This window comes from Hemiscyllium ocellatum, chromosome 1, assembly GCF_020745735.1.
Source record: "Hemiscyllium ocellatum isolate sHemOce1 chromosome 1, sHemOce1.pat.X.cur, whole genome shotgun sequence".
Classification (NCBI taxonomy): domain Eukaryota; kingdom Metazoa; phylum Chordata; class Chondrichthyes; order Orectolobiformes; family Hemiscylliidae; genus Hemiscyllium; species Hemiscyllium ocellatum.
In genome coordinates this window covers 47,986,951-48,000,979 of record NC_083401.1, presented here as the reverse complement: position 1 = coordinate 48,000,979, position 14,029 = coordinate 47,986,951, and the positions used below count along the sequence as shown (strand labels likewise).

Here is a 14,029-nt window from a genome sequence, read left to right as displayed (position 1 = left end):
GGAAATAAATGTGTATCAGTCTTAATTTTAATGATTTTGATCATCCAATGTTATTTCACAACCTTGGAACAAGTTTCATGTATGTATATGGAGCTTGCAGTTTAATAGCAAATCAAAATTCCAATCTGAAGTAACATCGGACTATAACTACATTTTATGTTTATTAGATTAGACTAGATTACTTACAGTATGAAAACAGGTCCTTCGGCCCAACAAGTCCACACCGATCCTCTGAAGAGCAACCCATCCAGACCCATTCCCCTACATTTACCCCTTCATCTCACACTATGGGCAATTTAGCGTGGCCAATTCACCTAACCTGCACATTTTTGGACTGTGGGAGGAAACCGGAGCATCCGGAGGAAACCCACGCAGACCTAGGAAGAATGTGCAAACTCCACACAGTTGCCCAAGGCGGGAATTGAACCCGGGTCTCTGGTGCTGTGAGGCAGCAGTGCTAACCACTGTACCACCGTTCTTGGAATTTAACTCCATTTAAGTACAAAATGATGCACTTTGGAAGAGGTAACAAGCCAAGGGGGGTACTTGGTGAATGACAGGACACCAAAAAGCTGAGTGCAAGGGAGGGATCTTGTCCATAGATCTCTAAGGCAGCCGGATTGGTTAATAAGGTAGTTAAGAATGTTGCCACTTGACCAGAAGGATGTGATTGTACTACAGGGGGTACAGAGGAGATATCCCACTCAATGCTTGGGTTGGATCATTTTGACTGCAAAGAAAGGCTGGACAGGTTCAGGTTGTTTTCTTTGGAGCAGTGAATGTGTGGACCTAATAGAAGTGTAGTTCTTTACTACAGACATCTATTCAGAAATGCTATTACCAGCTTCTGGAGCAAGTGGCACATGAATCCTGGCCTCCTATTTCAGAGGTCGGAACACCTCTAAACCTAATCGAGGCGTGTAAGTTTATAAGGGGCATACAGGTTGGAAAGAAAGTAGCTGTTTCCATGAGTAGTAGAATCATTAACAAGGGGTCATAATTTCAAAATGAAGGGTAGGAGGTTTAGAGGGGATTTGAGGAAAAATCTTTTCCCCGAAGGAGTGGTGGAAATTTGGAAGTCCCTGCCCCGGGAGGATAGAGGCAGAAGAGTCACAAGCTTTTAAAAAGTATGTTGAGGAGCATTTGAAATGTTTTAACATTCACAGCTATGGGCCTAGTGCAAGAAAGTGAGGTCATTGTCGTTGGTTGTATTTTTTCCTCTCTTGTTGGTGCAGACTCGTTGAGCCAAAGGGCCTCTTCTGTACTCTGACGCATGTTATTTTCACCATTTTTAGGTTTCAAACAGCAAAGTGGAAGGACATAAAAGTTGGAGATATTGTACGCCTACACAAAGATGATTTTATTCCAGTAAGTTTCATCTTTGGTTTAAAAAAAAAGTTGGGAATTTTTTTATGTTGTTTGGATTACATGTGCATACTCTTTGTAATTATTTAGGCTGATATACTACTGTTATCCAGTTCCGAGCCCAACAGCCTTTGTTACGTGGAAACAGCTGAACTTGATGGGTAAGAACTTGCGTTTACAATGAGCTTTTAACTCCAAGGTGGACAATATTCTTTGCAAACAGAAGTTACTTTCTTTCACAGCATGCACTGCAATAGACATGATGAAACTAAAGTGTGGTTTCTAAGAAATTGCTTCATTGGTGCCATAATCATCCACTTCTGACCTTTGGAAGCAATGTGGCATATTTACTTCGCTTTGTCATTTGCATTTTAATTTTTGCCGTAATTGCTGTACTGATCATACGATGTGGATTTGCTGGATTGAGGTACTATAGTAATTTCAGTTTTGTAAAAATAAAAACAGTTCTAGTACAGTTCTCTCTGAAATATCTTTTTGCATGCGATAAATCAAGTGCAGTAATAGTTATGGTAATTATTTACAAAAATTAGACCAAAGGAGCAAAAAGATGAAAGGATTGGGTAATCTGTTTGTAGTGATATTGTTTAACAAGAACTGTCAAAGATTCCAGAACAGTTTGCTGATTCTCCTGCACTAATGCCATGTGATCTATCCCATTCTGCTCGAATCACTAGAACAATAGCAAGGCTTTTGTTTCACACAAACTGCCATGTTATTACCATGAACCTTGGCAATGTTTGTCCAATTACCACTTCTACAATGTTTTTTTTTCCTGAGTAACCCTAGATAGACTCTTGAATACGTGAATACTTTGAGTTAGTGTATTTCTGCATTCCAAGGCATGAAGCATTTCACACACAAATTGTCAGCTGTTCTACCTGTGTACATGATTTGGAAGTGCCGGTGTTGGACTGGGGTATACAAAGTTAAAAATCACACAACACCAGGTTACTATTCAATGGTTTATTTGGAAGCACTAGCTTTTGGAGCGCTGCTCCTTCATCAGATGGTTGTGGCATATAAGATCATAAGACACAGAATTTATAGCAAAAGGTTTTAGTGTCATATAACTGAAATTACATACTGTAAAAAACCTAGATTGTTTGTTAAGTCTTGGTCATTCTAAAAGATGAGAGACTTAACAAATAATCCAGATCTCTTTCAATATATCATTTCATTTGCATCACTCTGTAAACTTTTGCTATAAATTCTGTGTCTTACGATCTTATACTCCGCAACCACTTGATGAAAGAACAGCGCACCAAAAGCTAGTGATTCCAAATAAACCTGTTGGACTATAGCCTGATGTTGTGTGATTTTTAACTTTGTACCTGTGCACAGAGGGTCTGTTTGTTTCAGATGTGCACCCAGTGCTGGCTAATCATTCCGGGAAAGCTCGTTCAGAATGGCAAAGAAAAAGAAGGTTTCTGTGTTATTTTTCACTTTTGCCTCTCAATCTGGATTACCACCTGGAGATGAATAATGTTTGCTGTTAATGAGGAATCAAATCAAATTTTGTTGCAATCTTAACAATATCCTCAGGAACGGCTGAGGATCCTGGGATTGTATTCATTGGAGTTTAGAAGATTAAGGGGAGATTTAATAGAAACTTACAAGATAATACATGGCTTGGAAAGGGTGGACGCTAGGAAATTGTTTCCGTTAGGCGAGGAGACTAGGACCCGTGGACACAGCCTTAGAATTAAAGGGGGTCAATTCAGAACAGAATTGCGGAGACATTTCTTGAGCCAGAGAGTGGTGGGCCTGTGGAATTCATTGCCGCAGAGTGCAGTGGAGGCCGGGACGCTAAATGTCTTCAAGGCAGAGATTGATAAATTCTTGATGTCACAAGGAATTAAGGGCTACAGGGAGAATGCAGGTAAGTGGAGTTGAAATGCCCATCAGCCATGATTGAATGGCGGAGTGGACTCAATGGGCTGAATGGCCTTACTTCCACTCCTATGTCTTATGATCTTATATTCTGTGAAGTACTGTAGTTATTTTTAGCTTCATGTTTCTCTCTCTCTCTCTTCAGATTGATCAGACCAAATTAGTTGAGACTATATTTTGAAGCTGCTTTAATGAGCTTTTATCTTTTTATCTTTACACTTAACATTCCATCCTGTATTTGGCATTTCTGAGCATGAGATGAGGGGCTTTCCTGATTTTGAATGTGACCTGAACATTCAGCTGGCTCTTGAGGTCGTCATTCCAAATACACTGGATACTTTTCAATGTTCTTAGAAAAAATCAAGAATGCATCTGCTTTCAGCAAATACAACAGTTAATCTGTCTACTTTTTAAAACATAAACATTAGGCCACAGACTAACGTATTGCATTTACTTTATGTAAGAAATGTAGACATTCTTAATTAGTCAGATTGCCAATATAGCGTTGCTTTGTATCAAATTTGTATGGATTATGCTTGTTATCTTTGCAAAACAGTTTATAAGTCATATTGTCTCTATTAGCTGAAGGATTCAAGTGCAAGCCTGGGAATTTGTCCATATGCTAGGTATGGACAACGAGAAAACATGAACAATTGTTGTTGCAAAACAGAAAATTAACACCCTGCTGAATTATTTGTGTTTTCAGAGAGACTAACCTGAAGTTTAAAATGTCATTAGAAGTTACAGATAGACTGCTGAAGAAAGAAAAGGATCTGGAATCTTTTGATGGTGAGTTTTTGTGTGCCTTATTGCCATCTATAGTTTGTAAGTGTTTAGGTTCTTTTTGGGCTCATGTTGTAGAATTAAAATACTTGGCATTAGATTTGCGGGGGCAGCTATCTTTACAAACTTCACTCGGGGATGAGGGGGCCTGCCAGTCATTCACTGTGCCAGCATCATTGTCCTTCCAGAATTGCACTTGTGAAGGTGATGATGAATTGCTGCAGTTCACATAATATAAGTAGACCCACAATGCCATTAGGGAGAAAATTCTAGGATTATGTCCCAGCAATATTGAAGGGATGATGATATATTTCTAAGTCAGGATGGTGAGTGGTTTGGAGAGGAACGTACCAGTTACGGTGTTCTCATTTATCTGCTGCATATGTCCTCCCAGATGGAAATGGTCATGGGGTTGGAAGATACTGTCTAAGGATTGAGTTTCTGCAGTTCATGTTTGGATGGAAAACACTGCTATTACTCAGCGTCAATAAGGAGAGTGTAGATGTTTGTGGATTTGGTGCCAATTAAGTAGGTTGTTTTGTCCTGGAAGCTGTGAAGTTTCATGAATGTTGTTGGATCTGCCCTTATCCAGGCAAGTGGGAAGTGTTCTATCACACTCCTGACTTGTGCCTTGTCATTGATGGACAGGCTTTGGAGAGTTGGGAGGTGTTATTCAATGTAGTATTCCTAGCCTGTCACCTACTTTTTACAACAGCACAACACAAGAACAGGTCCTTTGGTCCCTTGTAGCCACTGTATTTATATGGTAAGGAGAAAGTGAGGACCACACATGCTGGAGATTAGAGTCAAGACTGTGGTGCTGAAAAAGCACAGCAGGTCAGGAAGCATCTGAGGAGCAGGAGAATCAAAGTTTCGGGCATAAGCCCTTCATCATTCCTGATGAAGAGCTTATGCCCGAAACATCAATTCTTCTGTTCCTCTATTTATATGGCTAGTCGAGTTCAATTTCTGCTCAATGGTAACCCCCAGAATGTTGATTGTGTTGGGGGTGGGGGGGGGGTGGGGGTGGAGGTGGTGCTTCAGTGGTAGTTACACTATTAAATATCAAGGTGCTGTGGTTATATTGTCTCTTATTGGGGTTTATTGTTCGCTGGTATTTGTGTGGCATCAATATTACTTGCCACTTGTCAACCCAGGTCTCGGTATTGCCCAGATCTTGTCGCAGTTGAGCATGGACTCCTTCAGTGTCTGAGGAGTCAGGAATAATGCTGAACCTTGTGCAATCATCAGTGAACATCCCCACTTCTGACCTTACGAAAGAGGGAAAGCCATTTATGAAGCAGCTGAATATGTTTGGGTGTAGGACATGAGCCTGAGGAGCTCCTTGAAGATTATAGTCTAATGAGAAGAGTCTTGTCGAGTAAACAAGATGTAGTTTATTGTATCTTTGCAATTATTTACAGGCTAGAAGATCTAGCTCTAGTCTTCAACTAAGTCCTCATGACCTGTTTGTATTAGGTGACACTTATTAGCTCATTCAAGTATTAATCCTTTCAGGTCCTTCCAGAACTATGTATAACACACTGTTCGAAATGTCAGACTGGCTGTTTGCACAGCTCAGATTTTAAAAGGAGGGCTCCTGCCAAGAAATGCATTTACTGTCATAGATTCATAGCGTCACAGAGATCTCCAGCACAGAAACAGACCTTTCAGTCCAACTCCATGCCAACCAGATACTCTAAATTAACATAGCTCCATTTGCCAGCATTTGGCCTAATATCCCTCTAAACCCGTCCTATTCATATACCCATCCAGATGCTTTTTTAAATATTGTAATTGCACCAGACTGCATCACTTTCTCGGGCAGCTCATTGCAAACACACACCACCCTCTGCATAAAAACGTTGCCCCTTGGATCCCTTTTAAATCTTTCCCTCTCACCCTAAATCTCTCTCTTGTTTTGGACTCCCCACCCCCCGCCCCACCCTCAACCTAAGGAAAAGACCTTGCCTATTTACCCTGTCTATTCCCCTTCATGATTTTGTAAACCGCCTATAAGGTCACCCTTCAGCCTCCAATGCTCCAGGGAAAACAACCCCAGCCTATTCAACCTCTCCCTCTAGCTCAAACCCTCTAACATTGACAACATATTTGTAAATCTTTTCTGAACCCTTTCAAGTTTCACAACGTCCTTTCTATAACAGTGAGACCAGACTTGCATGCAGTATTCCAATAGTAGCCTAACCATTAACCTGTACAATCACAGCATGACCTTGCAACTCTGATGCTCAACTCATTGATCGATAACAGAAAGCATACAAAAGGTTGCCTTCACTATCCTATTTACCTGTGACTTCACTTTCAAGGAGCTATGAACCTGCACTGCAAGGTCTCTTTGTTCAGCTACACTCCCCAGGACCTTATCATTAAGGTGTATAAGTCCTGTCCTGATTTGCCTTTCCAAAATGCAGCAGCTCATACTTGGCTAAATTAAACTTCATCTGCCCCTCCTTGGCCTGTTAGCCCATCTGATCAATATCCCATTGTACTCCGAGGTAGCCTTCACCGTTCACCTCCAATTCCAGTGTCATCTGCAAACTTGCTAACCATATCTCCTATGTTCACATCCAAATCATTTATATAAATGACAAAAAGCAGTGGACCCAGCACCGATCTTGTAATAAACGCCCAGGTTTGCAGGCAAGAATAAAGGCTCAGCACTAGCCTTGTCTTATGCCTTTTAAAAAAAATTGGTCATAAATTGCTGGTATTGATGGCTAGTAGTCAGCATTTGCCATTTAATTCCTAATTGCCAAGAAGGCAGTTAAGACAACCACACTATTGTGGGCCTGGAGTCATATGCAGATCAGTGTTGAAAAGTGTGGCGCTGGAAAAGCAGAGCTGGTCAGGCTGCATCCGAGGAGCAGGAGTGTTTACATTTTGGGCATAAGTCCCTCAGGATTGTAGGATGTGGTGAATGGGGCTGAGAGATAAATAGCGTGGGGGTTGGGGGGGTGGGGGGAAGGAAAGAGGGTGTGTAGGATTTGGGGAAGGAAGCTGGGAAGACAATAGATGCAGGGGTGGTGATGAGGTGAAGTGGATAGGTGGGAAGGAAGATCATCAGATGGGACAGTTCAAGAGGGCAGTGCCGAATTGGAGGGTTGGATCTGGGATGACGTGGGTTGAGGGGGAGGGGAGTTGAGGAAATTGGTAAGATCGACATTGATGCCGTGTGGTTTGGCAGATTTCCTTCATTAAAGTCAAATAGTGAAACAGAGTTTTTACAATAATCGACAGTGGTTACACAGTCACTGTGAGGCAAGCTTTTGGTTCCAGAGCTTTTAGAATTCAAAATTTACCTTTTGCCATGGAGAGAATCGAACCAGTGACACCAGAATATTAGTCTTGAGCTCTGAATTACACATCCAGTGAATTTGCCACTACACCTTTGCCTTACCCCAGGTTTTTCATTTGGAATGTGTCACTGCTTCAGATCTGATTTTGAGCAGTGAAAAGACAAGCAACAGTAAAATTTGATTTGCAGGAATTAAACCAGGAAGCATTGGTTAGAATACTTAATTCATGTGCAGAAAATGAGAGAAAGAAGATTAGAAGTAGGAGATAAATGAACGGCCCAGAAAACTATTCAGTCCTACCAAGCTGCTACAAAATCTAAAAGGCATTGTACTGGATTGACCAATGGCATAGTTTTTAAAAAAAAATTGCTGTACAAAAGGAGTAACATTGTTTTAAAAAAATGATCTTTATGGAGGATGTTTAGTCCTTCACTGAACTAAAGCAAACATGTTGCATCAGGTTTAGTAGAATGTGAGGAGCCAAACAATCGACTGGACAAATTTACCGGGACCTTGTACTGGAGAAACCAGAGTTATCCTCTCGATGTGAACAATATCTTACTGCGTGGCTGCACAGTCCGTAATACAGACATTACCCATGGAATTGTCATATTTGCAGGTATTCAACCAATTTTATTTCATCACATCCTGGCTTAATGCATCATATGATGATTTGAGAAGTTTTGAATTGAATGGGAATTGGGATTACTCCACTTACTCACAGTCTGTCTGGATTTTTAAAGCTATCATAATGAGTTAATGATCATCAAATCATCCATAATCTTATTGAATGGCAGCGCATAATTGATGGGCTGAATGGCCTACTTCTGCTCCTACGTCTTAAAGTCTTTCATTAATATCCTGTGATATTCAGGAGAAGTTGAATAAAACATCTCAAATACACCTATTTATTTGGCAATGAACATAAAACCACCTTGGAAATTTTTGACGTCTTGAAAATACAGTTGTGCATGACTTATAATGACTGCTTTAAACCATTCCCTCCCTGTGCTCTAATATTCAAGGAAGGCACTAATTATTTTATCTGAGCTTTTATCCTGATTGTACATTTTTAGCATTTCACATGGTAAAGTTGTTTTGATAGAATATGCCATTAGGATAATGACTCCACCAGAATACTGGTATTCCTGTTACACTATATAATCTGTTTACAGGTGCTGATACAAAAATTATGAGGAATGGTGGAAAAACCAACTTCAAAAGGACTAAAATTGACCAACTCATGAACTACATCGTTTATCTGGTAATAGAAATACCATCACCTGCAGGACAGTTACACAATTGTGTTTTTAGATTTTCATGCAATGAGTGATCCATATGTGCAATTGTACTTCCTTCTAGATCTTTCTGTTCCTCATTCTTCTGTCAGCTGGTCTTGCTATTGGACACACATTCTGGGAAAGTGAAATTGGCAATGCCACCCGATCCTGGTACCTTTATGACGGAGAAGACGATCCACCTTCCTACAGAGGTTTCATTGCCTTTTGGGGTTATATCATTGTTATGAACACACTGGTCCCCATATCACTTTATGTAAGGTAAATATATCTCATTCTGTTCTCCTGTTTTGTGTGGCTCCACGAAAGTAAGGCATCCCAATAGTACGCGGGTTGAGTGCCTGAAATTGGTGGTTAAATTCTTTAAAGGAATGACGAGGTCAGTATTTATTGCCCATTCCTAATTGTCTTTAATTGAGCGACTTGCTCTCCCATTACAATGAAAATGTTCTTCTTATTAAAAACTGATTAGAACTATGGATGCTGGAAATCTGAAACAAAAGCAGGAATTGCTAGAAAAGGTCAGCAGGTTTTGCAACATCTGTGGCAAGAAATCTGAGTTCATGTTTTGGGTCTAATGACCCTTCTTCAGAACTGATGGTGGCTAGGAAATTTTTTTCTTAATGCAGAAGCTAGGGTGGTGAAAGGAGTGAAGGAGTAAACAATAGGTGGAGATCAAGCCCTAGGAGAGAAAAGCACAGTTGGACAGACAAAGGAGTGGATAATGAAAAGCTACTAATTGGGACTATTATTGGCTAACCATGAGTTGTGTCTGATAGCAGACCATGTGATAACAAAACCTGGTATGTGGGGATAATGACATGGTGCGTCAAGCCCTAAAATTCTTTAACTCGGTATTGATTTCAGAAGGCTGGAGAATTCCCAAGTGGAAAATCAAGTGCTTGTTTTCCAGTTAGCACTGCAGTAAGCCTGAGACCCAGATGTTGGCTGGGGAACACAGGTGTGTGCTCATCTTGGAGGCTGCTAGATGTTCAAGGTCATTTTTGCAGACAGAACACCAGGTGTTGTCTGATGGAACCTTACCTGGTATGACAAAATTAGGAATGGAAGGGTAATGGCTATATTACCAGTTTTGTAATACGAAGGCTTGGATAAATGATCTTTCAACTGGAGTTCAAGTTCCTCCAAGTCACCTCCTTTGCTGTCATGCCTAATTCTGCAGATCCCTAAGTTTGAAACATACCTTCCTTTCTGCTGACAACCTTTATAATAAATCAGTCTATTCAGGAGAAAAGAAGCCAAACTTATTGCAAAGTTAAAAATCACACAACACCAGGTTATAGTCCAACAGGTTTAATTGGAAAGCACACTAGCTTTCGGAGCATCGCTCCTTCATCAGGTGATAGTGGAGGGCTGGAGAGAATTTATAATACACAGAATTTATAGCAAACATTTACAGTGTGATGTAACTGAAAAATTAATTGTCTCTTAAGTCTTTCATCTGTTTGAATGCCATGATTGTTTCACTTTTTTTTCATGTGTAAATCACAAAACCTTTTTTAAAAAGTTGCATTCTCAGGTTAGCTGTTAACAATAGTGATAGCTAGACAATATGTTGAAGGTGTTAGCCCCCTGTGTTCTCTGTCTATGCCATGATGTTCAGGTTGATTCTAATCTAAAAAGTGAGATAACGGAGTTCTACATGAATGCATGCAGTTTTGAGCAAAGTACAATGTAACGCTGCAAGTACAAATTCACCCCACAAAATATATGTATACGTGTCTGTCTGTCTGTCTGTCTGGGTTGGGGGCCACGAGTGTGGTCATGGGCACCATACAACAATCAACAGACAGAAGTGTTTCCTCCCAGTTGGGGAACACTTCAGCAGTCCAGGACATTCGACCTCGGACGTTCGGGTGACCATCCTCCAAGGTGGACTTCGGGACAGGCAGCAGCAAAAAGTGGCCGAGCAGAGGCTGATAGCTAAGTTCAGTACCCATAGGGAGGGCCTCAACCGGGACCTTGGGTTCATGTCACATTACAGGGGACCACCATTGCACCACACACAGACACACACACACACAGACCCTCCTTCCTCTCTTTTTTTTCTCTCTCTTTTCTCTCTCTCCCCTCTCTTCTCTTCTCTCTCTCCCCTCTCTTCTCTTCTCTCTCTCTCCCCTCTCCTCTCCCCTCTCTTCTCTTCTCTTCTCTCTTCTCTTCTCTTCTCACTCACACACTCACACACTCACACACTCACACACTCACACACTCACACACTCACACACTCACACACTCACACACTCACACACTCTCACACACTCACACACTCACACACTCACACACTCACACACTCACACACACACTCACACACTCACACACTCACACACTCACACACTCACTCACACACTCACACATATATATTGTGGGGTGAATTTGTACTTGCAGAGTTACATTGTACCTTGCTCAAAAACTGCATGAGTTTATGTAAAACTCTGTTATCTCACTTTTTAGATTAGAATCAATCTCAACATCATGGCATAGACAGAGAACACAGGGGGCTAACACCTTCAACATATTGTCACCATTATGCTATCACCATTGTTAACAGCTAACCTGAATGCAATCTTTTTAAAAAAAGTTTTGTGATTTACACATGAAAAAAGTGAAACAATCATGGCATTCAAACAGATGAAAGACTTAACAGACAATTAATTTTTCAATGTATAATTTCAGTTACATCACTCGGTAAATGTTTGCTATAAATTCTGTGTGTTAGGATTGAGCCCTCCACTATCACCTGATGAAGGAGTGATGTTCTGAAAGCTAGTGTGCTTCCAATTAAACCTGTTGGACAATAACCTGGTGTTGTGTGATTTTTAACTTTGTACATCCCAGTCCAACACCGGCATCTCCAGATCAAAACTTATTGCATATTGCAATGTTGAATTTATTGCATTTGAAGCAAGAATAGGCTTGATCAGTTTCTTGTGCTCTTGATGATTGTTGAAAGAGACAATTACCGTAACAGAAACAAAAACAGAAATTGCTGAAGAATCTTAGCTGGTTTGGCAGAAAGCAGTTGCTCCTCACAAATGCTACTAGACTACTGAGTTCCTCCAGCAATCTATGTTTCTATTTCAGATCTCCGGCATCCGCCATCCTTTGCTTTAATTACCGTAACAGTCTCTGTCATCTCACCCTTTAGTGTGGAAGTGATTCGCATGGGTCAAAGCTACTTCATTAACTGGGATCTCCAAATGTATTATGCTGAAAAGGACACTCCAGCCAAAGCACGCACAACGACACTGACTGAGCAACTTGGACAGATAGAGTACATCTTCTCTGACAAGACAGGAACTCTTACACAGAATATCATGGCATTTAAGAAGTGCAGCATCAGTGGCACTACATATGGTATGTTTGCTTCCTTATGATAGAAAACTAGATCATAACCTGTTCATCTCAAATTTGCCTAAATATGCCAGGGATTGTCTGACTGCACTTTGTAAACACAATTTCTACCATCTAAAAGAACGAGAGCAGCAGATGTGTGGAAACAGTACCACCTACAAGTACCAGTCTAGGTCAAAAATTCTCCTGATTTCGAAATGTATCATTGTTTCTTCATTGCATTCGAATTCCTGCAACTCCTCCACATGAACAACACAGCAGGTGTACCCACACCACATTAACTGCAGTGATTTAAGAACTGTTCCTACATCATCATCTCAAGGGAAAGTAGCAGTCGATGTCAGAGCAGACTGAGGGGGCCCAGTGATATACCCCTGCGATTAATTCATACGTTGACAATAAATGCTGGAGTTACTAGCAATGTCCATAATTTTTGTTAAATGTTGACCATTTCTTGGCAAATATTGCACTTATATTGCAGAATGGCAACAGGAGATGGACCGAATATAGATTTAACATATTAATATACATGAAGTCACATCGTTTCCTTTAATTCACGTCTTACCAGAAATTTGCTCTCTCAATTTACCATCCATGTGAGGAAAGTGAATATTACCTTCTGTAATGTGTTAACACCACTCTGCCCTGAGGTCAGTCCTAGACCTTGACTTTTTGCAACAGAAGCAAACGCAAGAAGCTGAGTTTCTGAGTTTGATGCATGTTGGGTTCTGAAAATGTGGCTCTTTGCAGCCTTCATCCTACAGGTAAAACTTTCTCAGTGCCCAATTGCCTCATTGATGATAAGTGAAGGAAAGAATGATTAAAGTGACAGACTAATGACTTAGGCTTTGCATATGTTTGTAATATACAAATAAGTCATTTAAAAATTAATTCATGATAAGTAGGCATCACTGATCAGGCAAGCATTTATTGTTTAGCTTGAGTTGCCCTCGAGAAGTTGGTAGTGAGAAGCCTACTTGAATGGCTGCACTCCATTTGGTGTAGGTTAGCTATTAAGGAATGAATTCCAGGACTTTGACTCAGTGACTCTAAAGAAATAGTGATACAGTTCCAAGTCAGGATGGTAGGTGGCTTGGAGAAGAAGTTGACGGTGACGGTGTTTCTATGTATCTACTTCCCTTATCATTCTGGATGATCATGGATATGAGTTTCAAAGGATCTTGAAGTGAATTTTTGCAGTGTAATTTATGGATGTTATACATTCTGGCTTAAGTGCTGTTACTGTGAATTCGTGTCTAGGGTAAGTGACTGTGGATGTGGTGCCAATCAAGTGGGCTGCTTTATTGTGGATGGAGATCAGCTTCTTGTGTAGTGTTGAAGCAGCACTCCATGGTGTAAGTGGGGGGGCATTCCATCACCTTTCTGACTTGGGCCTTATAGTTGGACGTGCTTTGGTGAGTGAGGAGGTGGGTTACTTGTATGAATATTAGCCTCTGACCTGCTCCTGGTGACAAGATATTTATATGGTTAGATTTAAGTATGACATTGTTCATACTCCACACAAACCTCTTCCCAACTTTTTCTCATCCTGGCACTATTTCTCTCAATTGAAACCTTCTTGCATTTTTTAAAATCCTTTCATAAGACATGGCAATGCAGACAACGCCAGCATTTGTTTCCTATCCCTAATTGTCCTTGAGACGTTGTTGAGCTATGTTTTTGAAGCACGATTTGGTTGAACAATGTTGCATTTTATTAAAATGGAATGGCTTGCTCATCCACTTAAGAGGGCAGAAACCACATCGCTGCAGGTGTGAAGACATGTATGTCAGTCAGACCAGCTAAGGATGGAAATTTCTTTCTGTAAAATATATATCTGAACCTGATTGCTGATTGCTGTGAAAAACCAATGGTTTCATAGCTATTGTAGTGAAGACGTATTTTCAATTTGAAATTTTTTTTATCAACTGAACACATGTCAAATGATTTTAAATGCCACCAGCTGATGCTAAACCACTGGGA

The 14,029-nt window shown here is 40.6% G+C and overlaps 1 protein-coding gene across 2 annotated transcripts in view; it reads left to right on the top strand.

Annotated features, from left to right (window-relative positions):
* atp8b1 (ATPase phospholipid transporting 8B1) overlaps positions 1–14,029 on the top strand; it is a 146,035-nt gene that overhangs the window by 86,578 nt on the left and 45,428 nt on the right. For both annotated transcript variants that reach the window (XM_060852221.1, XM_060852299.1), the window contains exons 7-13: positions 1,296–1,368; positions 1,456–1,526; positions 3,983–4,065; positions 7,837–7,995; positions 8,552–8,640; positions 8,739–8,935; positions 11,841–12,049. In XM_060852221.1, coding sequence (XP_060708204.1) covers positions 1,296–1,368; positions 1,456–1,526; positions 3,983–4,065; positions 7,837–7,995; positions 8,552–8,640; positions 8,739–8,935; positions 11,841–12,049 — 881 coding nt within the window. The remainder of the gene's footprint in view (positions 1–1,295; positions 1,369–1,455; positions 1,527–3,982; positions 4,066–7,836; positions 7,996–8,551; positions 8,641–8,738; positions 8,936–11,840; positions 12,050–14,029) is intronic.